Below are 9,638 nucleotides of genomic sequence, written 5' to 3'. Positions count from 1 at the left end.
AAATAATGGTAGTGGTAGCCACAATAATGGCCTGTCCAGTATTTTTATACATTTAAAAAATATATATATACATATACATTAACTTAGGAACCACACCTGTGTGGAAGCATTTGCTTTCAATACACTTTATATCTATAATTGACTCAAGTGCTTCCATTATTTTGGCAGTTGCCTGTTTACGGCTCTGGCCGAGGAAGATTCTCGCGAGAGAAAATGTTGCGCTGTCTACGTAGTTACGTACAATTTTCCTTTCTTTTCCGTACATCTTGCACGACGACAACACACTGACAAGTAAGAGGTTTGCAAACTTCGGAGAATTTTCACCAGGGCAGTGGAATCTAGAAACACTATATTTTCACCAAAAATCAGTGAAACCTTGGAAACGACAGTTTTGCTTATATCTACGATATTCGTTGGTCTACACACGGAGTTTTCAACGATGAGCTTCCTATTGTAAGTAACGTTTGCTAGCTAGTTAACGCGTTAGCTTTGTTGGGTTGTGCTCGTAGCTAGTTCGCTAATTAGCCAGCTATGCTGTTAGCTATATTTGCATAATTTACGATTCAGACTAAGACTAGCTAGAAATTCTGTAACCACAGATTATCATAATATTTGTTGAAACTAAAATGATCAATAGTTAACGGTAGCTTGCTTGTGACTGACTACCCACTGACGTAACGTTCCTAGCTGGGTTGAGAACATTAGCTAAATAACAACAAAATTGTTATCTAGCTAGCTATGTGTGTCACATATCAGGGGAACTAATAATTAACGTTTTTTTTTACCATGTAGCTAACTAGTAAACAAGTCAGTGGCAAGCAATTATAGATAGCCTGGGTGCCTTCCTGTTTTGTTACAGTTAATCAGAGGAAAGTGTTAAACAGGAAGGTTCACACAGTATGATTTCATATCTTGAGTAGTGAGCACATAGCTACCATCTATTTATCACAGTAGCCACAATTTAGAATATCCCTGTTGATATTACTCCCCCTCATCCCTTCATCCAGTGGCAGTCGTTCCTCTAAAACCTTCAAGCCGAAGAAGAACATCCCAGAGGGCTCCCACCAGTATGAGTTGTTGAAGCATGCGGAGGCAACACTGGGGAGTGGGAACTTGAGACAGGCTGTGATGCTGCCAGAGGGGGAAGATCTCAATGAGTGGATTGCTGTTAATAGTGAGTGAAAGGGGTGATTGAGGGAGGAGAGCACGGGAGATTGAAATGACACAGACTTCATGGCCTATAGGCTGTAGCACAGTGTCTATATACGTGGCCTGAGATGAGATTTGAGTCTGACTGTTCAGTCTGTGGTAATTGCCTCTTTCATATCAAGTACTTTGTCATTGGGCATTTAGTTGCCTGTTCAGTTGTACTTTTACATGAAATAATATGGGCCTCTGGTCTTCTCTCTGTTTCAGCTGTGGACTTCTTTAATCAGATCAACATGCTCTATGGCACCATTACTGAGTTCTGCACTGAGACCAGCTGTTCTGTGATGTCTGCCGGCCCCAGGTAATACAGGCAGACAGACAATTCAAATGGAAAAGGAAGCTGCACGCTCATCTATATTTGCTGTGGATTTATTTGACCAATGTTTCAGCTAAAGAACCTTCATCAGGGTAACATACAGACATTTGATGCATGTGCTGTCTATTTCAATTCTAGTATTCTCTGAAATTGCCTGAAAATATGTTTATTTATCCATAAGCTACTGCTATGGTCAGCCAAGCGCAGACTATCCCCACATAGACATGTTTTATTTTGGTCCCTAGTTTTAAACTTTGGTTCAGTGTGTTGGTTTCACTTCATGTTTTTACAATGTAAGTGCAGTACAAAATAAATAGTTTCTGGAGGAGGCCCGTATTCACAAAGCATCTCAGAGGAGTGCTGATCTAATCATGCAAACCTATTTGTTACGATATGAAAGGAGATACTGATCCTAGATCAGCTGTCCTTCTCTGATGTGCTTTCTGAATACTGATTCCTCTGTCAACTGAATCTACTTATGTACTGTCATTAGTTTAGTGGTATCTAGTTTTGGCACTTCCTCAGTTCCTTCCCCTGCTCTATTTTTGGTCTCTAATCGGGAGGCCTGCCTGCCATAGATGGAGCCCCATCTGTGCAAAAGACTACCATTTTGATCCTGTATGATATCTGTTTTTCATCAATATAGCCACGCAGAACACTGAACATCCCCTGTGTCGTTTCATGCTTGGGAATTGTGAGCCAGAACAACATATCCTCGTGAATACAGTCACCCGACATGTATAGGGAACAAAAATCAATGAATGGCCGTCTCTGCCCTCACAGCTAACGTCAATTTAGAGAGCAAAAGCTGGGGAGTTTTTGAGTCGTTCAGTCAGAGCATAAATTCTCTAACAGTCTTATCTGACAAAGGTATTGATGTGAGTTTCTGTGCCTGTTTTGCCACACATTGTTTTCACCATATCAATTGTGGCCCGTAACATCAAAGTCTCTGCAATAGTGTGTGGTTTCATAGCATAGCGTGCTGAGCCACTCATCGTGGGAATGATTAAAGTGCTGCCTTTTCCCATGATCAAAGGGTGCACTCTGGTTGAATTTTTTGCTTAGATTTGAATTATTTTCACTTCGGTTTTTAAGATGAACCACATTACAATGATTTTGAGATACCTTTTCAAATCAAATTTTATTTGTCACATACACATGGTTAGCAGATGTTAATGCGAGTGTAGCGAAATGCTTGTGCTTCTAGTTCTGACAATGCAGTAATAACCAACAAGTAATCTAACTAACAATTCCAAAACTACTGTCTTATACACACAAGTGTAAGAGGATAAAGAATATGTACATAAAGATATATGAATGAGTGATGGTACAGAGCGGCATAGGCAAGATAACAGTATATACATATGAGATGAGTATGTAAACAAGTGGCATAGTTAAAGTGGCTAGTGATACATGTATTACATAAAGATGCAGTAGATGATATAGAGTACAGTATATACATATACATATGAGATGAATAATGTAGGGTATGTAAACATTATATTAGGTAGCATTGTTTAAAGTGGCTAGTGATATATTTTACATAATTTCCCATCAATTCCCATTATTAAAGTGGCTGGAGTTGAGTCGGTGTGTTGGCAGCAGCCACTCAATGTTAGTGGTGGCTGTTTAACAGTCTGATGGCCTTGAGCTAGAAGCTGTTTTTCAGTCTCTCGGTCCCAGCTTTGATGCACCTGTACTAACCTCGCCTTCTGGATGATAGCGGGGTGAACAGGCAGTGGCTCGGGTGGTTGTCATCCTTGATGATCTTTATGGCCTTCCTGTGACATCGGGTGGTGTAGGTGTCCTGGAGGGCAGGTAGTTTGCCCCCGGTGATGCGTTGTGCAGACCTCACTACCCTCTGGAGAGCCTTACGGTTGTGGGCGGAGCAGTTGCCGTACCAGGCGGTGATGCAGCCCGCCAGGATGCTCTCGATTGTGCATCTGTAGAAGTTTGTGAGTGCTTTTGGTGACAAGCCAAATTTCTTCAGCCTCCTGAGGTTGAAGAGGCGCTGCTGCGCCTTCTTCACGATGCTGTGTGTGTGGGTGGACCAATCCAGTTTGTCTGTGATGTGTATGCCGAGGAACTTAACTTTGCTACCCTCTCCACTACTGTTCCATCGATGTGGATAGGGGGGCGTTCCCTCTGCTGTTTCCTGAAGTCCACAATCATCTCCTTAGTTTTGTTGATGTTGAGTGTGAGGTTATTTTCCTGACACCACACTCCGAGGGCCCTCACCACCTCTCGTCGTTGTTGGTAATCAAGCCTACCACTGTTGTGTCGTCCGCAAACTTGATGATTGAGTTGGAGGCGTGCGTGGCCACGCAGTCGTGGGTGAACAGGGAGTACAGGAGAGGGCTCAGAACGCACCCTTGTGGGGCCCCAGTGAGGATCAGCGGGGTGGAGATGTTGTTGCCTACCCTCACCACCTGGGGGCGGCCCGTCAGGAAGTCCAGTACCCAGTTGCACAGGGCGGGGTCGAGACCAAGGGTCTCGAGCTTGGAGGGCACTATGGTGTTAAATGCCGACCTGTAGTCGATGGACAGCATTCTCACATAGGTATTCCTCTTGTCCAGATGGATTAGGGCAGTGTGGTTGAGATTGCATCGTCTGTGGACCTATTTGGGCGGTAAGCAAATTGGAGTGGGTCTAGGGTGTCAGGTAGGGTGGAGGTGATATGGTCCTTGACTAGTCTCTCAAAGCACTTCATGATGACGGAAGTGAGTGCTACGGGGCGGTAGTCGTTTAGCTCAGTTACCTTAGCTTTCTTGGGAACAGGAACAATGGTGGCCCTCTTGAAGCATGTGGGAACAGCAGACTGGGATAGGGATTGATTGAATATGTCCGTAAAAACACACAAGCCAGCTGGTCTGCGCATACTCTTGAGGGCGTGGCTGGGGATGCCGTCTGGGCCTGCAGCCCTGCGAGGGTTAACATGTTTAAATGTTTTACTCACCTCGGCTGCAGTGAAAGAGAGGCCGCATGTTTTGGTTGCAGGCCGTGTCAGTGGCACTGTATTGTCCTCAAAGCGGGCAAAAAAGTTATTTAGTCTGCCTGGGAGCAAGACATCCTGGTCGGTGACGGGGCTGGTTTTCTTTTTGTAATCCGTGATTGACTGTAGACCCTGCCACATGCCTCTTGTGTCTGAGCCGTTGAATTGAGATTCTACTTTGTCTCTATACTGACGCTTAGCTTGTTTGATTGCCTTGTGGAGGGAATAGCTGCACTGTTTGTATTCGGTCATGTTACCGGTCACCTTGCCCTGATTAAAAGCAGTGGTTCGCGCTTTCAGTTTCACGCGAATGCTGCCATCAATCCACGGTTTCTGGTTTGGGAATGTTTTAATCGTTGCTATGGGTACTACATCTTCAACGCACATTTTAATGAACTCGCACACTGAGTCAGCGTATTCGTCAATGTTGTTGTCTGACGCAATACGAAACATATCCCAGTCCACGTGATGGAAGCAGTCTTGGAGTGTGGAATCAGATTGGTTGGACCAGTGTTTAACAGACCTCAGCGTGGGAGCTTCTTGTTTTAGTTTCTGTCTGTAGGCAGGGATCAACAAAATGGAGTCGTGGTCAGCTTTTCCGAAAGGAGGGCGGGGCAGGGCCTTATATGCGTCGCGGAATTTAGAATAGCAGTGATCCAAGGTTTTGCCAGCCCTGGTTGCGCAATCGATATGCTGATACAAATTAGGGAGTCTTGTTTTCAGATTAGCCTTGTTAAAATCCCCAGCTACAATAAATGCAGCCTCAGGATGTATGGATTCCAGTTTGCAAAGAGTCAAATAAAGTTCGTTCAGAGCCATCGACGTGTCTCCTTGAGGGGGAATATATACGGCTGTGATTATAATCGAAGAGAATTCCCTTGGTAGATAATGCAGTCAACATTTGATTGTGAGGAATTCTAAATCGGGTGAACAGAAGGACTTGAGTCCCAATCGGCCCGTAGCATTGTCACCGGCTTGTTCTATCCAAACGGTGCTCTTCCTTCCTCTCTCCCATTTCACCGGTGGTGGCGCGGGCACCTACTAAATGAGTACCATTCTGGCTTTTTTGCGCTTAGGCTTTGGTGGTGTAGGTTCAGGTTGAGGCTCAGAAGAATAATCATCAGAGATGTCATGATTGATTTCTTCCCTGCCATCTGAGTCATTTTCATTCAGATTTAGTAGAGACGCTAACACAGCATGTGCATCCATTCGTCTTGGGCTTCTTGCCATTGTAAATTCCTCACGCTCTCACTGTGTACTCGAAGTAGACTGAGAAGACTGCTTGGATTTGGTGGGCTGATATAAGGTACATACCATTTTGAGATGAGAAATTATAATGGATCAACACAATAGAATGGCCCACCCAGTTCTTCATTCACAATTAGGGATTACATAACGATGCATGTTCACTTCCCCTTGTTCATCAACTCAACTTAACTCAACAACTTAACTTTCATCTGTTATGTGTGAAATTAGTTTTGGTTTAGTTTTGAATCAATTATCGGGGTGATTATCAACTGGGCACAATACTTTCTTCAACTGTCTTGAGAAGGAGGGGAGCAGCAGGCCCTACTGTCAGGAAAAGAAGGGCAACGGGGAGGAAACCATTGCAAAAAATGACATGCCCTCCTCAATTGGGTTGTTTTTTTGTTGTTGTGAATGTTATCCCTTTTTCTCCCCAATTTCGTGGTATCCAAATGTTGTAGTAGCTACTATCTTGTCTCATCGCTACAACTCCCGTACGGGCTCGGGAATGACGAAGGTTGAAAGTCATGCGTCCTCCGATACACAACCCAACCAGCCGTACTGCTTCTTAACACAGCACGCATCCAACCCAATCCAACCCAATCCAACCAGCCGCACCAATGTGTCGGAGGGTACACCGTGCACCTGGCAACCTTGGTTAGCGTGCACTGCGCCCTGCCCGCTACAGGAGTCGCTGGTGTGCGATGAGACAAGGACATCCCTACCGACCAAGCCCTCCCTAACCCGGACGACGCTAGGCCAATTGTGCGTCGCCCCACGGACCTCCCGGTCACGACAGAGCCTGGGCGCGAACCCAGGGACTCTGATGGCACAGCTGGCGCTACAGTACAGCGCCCTTAACCACTGCGCCACCCGGGAGGCCCTCAATCTGGTTATTACTCCGGGTTCTGTTTTTGATATTAAGATTCTAACAACTACCGTGTGTTATAGACTTGTTTTGTCTTCATAAGGGGGGGGGGGGGTTTACTTAAATGGCAGAGTAATATTTTTTGTTTCAATTCATGAGCAGTCCAAATGACTGCTTTAGCAGGTCTAGTATTAAGCCATGTGTGACATTGTCCAACAATCAGTGATGTTGAATTGTGCCAAAAACAGAGGGAGTCAGAATTGCATGTTATTAAAATTCCATCTCACCTCCCTCAAGGTATGAATACCACTGGGCTGATGGCACCAACATCAAAAAGCCGATCAAGTGCTCTGCTCCCAAGTACATAGACTACCTGATGACCTGGGTGCAGGATCAGCTGGATGATGAGACACTCTTCCCCTCCAAGATAGGTTAGTTGAAAATTCACATTTGTGGGGATGAATTTTAAACCTTCACAACCTTAGCCTAGACCTTCTGGCTTTGAGACAATGATAGAACTCCCCTGCTCTGTCTCCCCAGGAGTGCCCTTTCCTAAGAACTTCATGTCTGTGGCCAAGACCATTTTGAAGCGCCTGTTCAGAGTCTATGCCCACATCTACCACCAGCATTTTGACTCTGTGATGCAGCTGCAGGAGGAGGCCCACCTCAATACCTCCTTCAAACACTTCATCTTCTTTGTCCAGGTGACACTGTTAATGCATTTGAAATATCAAATACTCTCTTTTATTGGTGTTTAGAAATGATTGTCATGATTCTATCACAGGGGTTTTTCATGCTTCCATGGATGTAGTAAATGGTATTATATTCCCATTGATGCATTGTGCAATTATTATTCAGTTAACAGGTGTAATTGTTACTATACTGTGTAAATATAGCAGGAACCTTGATTTTATGTCCTATCACGGTCACATATGGTTTTTACCTTGGTTGTGTGTTTGTTTAGGAGTTCAACCTCATTGATCGTCGTGAGCTGGCCCCCCTGCAGGACCTCATTGAGAAGCTGGGCTCCAAGGACAGATAAACTCCTCCCTCTCTCTCTTTTTCCTCCCCTCTTCTCTCTCTTGCTCTCTCTGTGCCTACCACCTCTCTGGGTTTCAATAATTGTCCACTCTTTCACTTTGTGCCTTTTTCTTTCTCCCTCCATTCATTACCTGTATGTTTTTGTTGTTCTGTTCCAGTTTCTTGCTCTCTAGTTGTCTGTCCGCTTTGTTTTAAAGCTTGTATTGTTAGAGTGAGCTCTAAGGTAAGATACCAGAGTGTAGTATGTAAAAGGTTTATTTTGTAATTTTGGTAAACTAGTTATATAATTGGGACCTACTGACCTGTACTGTGGACCAAGATGTTTAAAGAGTTGAAATGGACCAGCATTTCTTTCCTATAAGATTTGGGTCAGTTTAAAGTATATCTATATTCTAAAACAGTTTTACATGCTTTAAAAAAAAACATTTTAACTCATGTTTTCAGTTGAAGTTTTGGTCAATAATGTACTTTGAAACAGTTTGTTGGATCTGTGTCTGACACGGTTTTAGATTTGTAGATTTTTTTTTCTCTTAGGGTGAAAGAAGTTGCAAAAGCCAGGGAATATTGATCAATAAATATTTGCTGTGACACTTGATATACTTGTGAAATAGATAATCCTCCATAGTTCATAAATAATCAGTGATCATATGTGTATGCTTTACTTGACTACTTAGACATTATAATATATGGTATTTTAAGAGAAAGCAATCAAAGTATCAGAGGATACATTTGAAAATGTATATGAAATGTCAAAAAGGAAATGTAGTATAATGTGAATATTTAGATTTGACTCATTCTGTCATTTCACTCAAACAGCACACATGTGCCTCTGTTTTAACTGTGTCAAATTCCTTGGATATCTTTGTCCTACATGCTGGTACTTAATTTTAATATCAGTATCAAGTCAAACATTGTTTTATTGTTTATTAAACATAATTTTACTTTAGTCATGTATGCAAAATGCAATAATAGCAATAGTGCTTGCACCGATACATGACAAGGGTCAATGTACAGAATATACTTTTTTTGGTTGATATTTTCTGTTATTTGTCTTATCTGAGTGTGACATGTTAATTCACCCAAATCATTATATATGTTCAATCTTGGCACACAGGGCTAAAGCAGCAGGGCTGTTTGTTGTGCCACCTTGACACAAATGCAATTTTGATCACCAAAATGGAATCTTAGGCAATGTAAATACATGTTACACTGCTTATCTCTCTTTTGGCCCCCAGTTTGGAAAATACATCCTTGTAGAAATATGGTCTACTAGTCAACATTAAGCAGTTGTGAGATTGGCGTGTCTTTTCAAAACCCCAGCATGTTTGTGATATTCATCATCTTTCCTAATATGTGCTCATATGTTTGATCTGTCTGGATAAAGTGACCTAATATACTGCCGGTATGTGTACTTAACAATTTTATTGCATTCAACATTGTAATTTTGAATGTGGAGTTAGTCCCCATAGGTAATGAGCTGTTGGGAATAATAAGACCATACACACTCCATATGTTTCTGGAATGTATCAGGTGTAGTTTTCTTAATTTGGGGGGGAAAAGATGCCTATTTTTGGTTTTTATTTTGATCTCATATGATTTATTTTACAGATTTACTTCATTTTCTCTACCGTTTTCTCCCATATATCTAATGCCATAGTGTCAAAAAAAAACTTGTTTTATTGCTGTAAAATGAATTGTAACTTTGAGTAAAGAATTCAAAAAGGGTTAGACTTTTTATATATATATTTAGATGGTTATAGACCTTTTGGAGGTAGCCTAATTTGTGGGAAATGAATGTTACAACTGTGAGTCCAATACTCTGCTGTAAATAAGATAATTTACAGTACATTATGTGAACAAAACTGTGCCTTAGAAAAGATAAAATAATGTGTCTGAAATTACAGTATTGATGGCACAATAGTTTGATAAACATTAAAAGGAATTTGTGGAGATTGCACGTGTCTGTT

The 9,638-nt window shown here is 42.3% G+C and overlaps 1 protein-coding gene across 1 annotated transcript; it reads left to right on the top strand.

The window, feature by feature from the left end:
- Window positions 1-247: 247 nt before the first annotated feature.
- On the top strand, window positions 248-9,623 carry LOC124034290 (MOB kinase activator 1A). The gene is made up of 6 exons (XM_046347278.1): window positions 248-453; window positions 1,008-1,174; window positions 1,417-1,510; window positions 6,928-7,061; window positions 7,171-7,334; window positions 7,595-9,623. The coding sequence occupies exons 1-6, from the start codon at window positions 440-442 to the stop codon at window positions 7,670-7,672; spliced, it is 651 nt and encodes a 216-aa protein (XP_046203234.1). The 5' UTR covers window positions 248-439; the 3' UTR covers window positions 7,673-9,623.
- The last annotated feature ends 15 nt before the right edge of the window (window positions 9,624-9,638 follow it).

This window comes from Oncorhynchus gorbuscha, linkage group LG04 (genome assembly GCF_021184085.1).
Source record: "Oncorhynchus gorbuscha isolate QuinsamMale2020 ecotype Even-year linkage group LG04, OgorEven_v1.0, whole genome shotgun sequence".
Classification (NCBI taxonomy): domain Eukaryota; kingdom Metazoa; phylum Chordata; class Actinopteri; order Salmoniformes; family Salmonidae; genus Oncorhynchus; species Oncorhynchus gorbuscha.
This window is presented reverse-complemented; position numbering and strand designations above follow the sequence as displayed.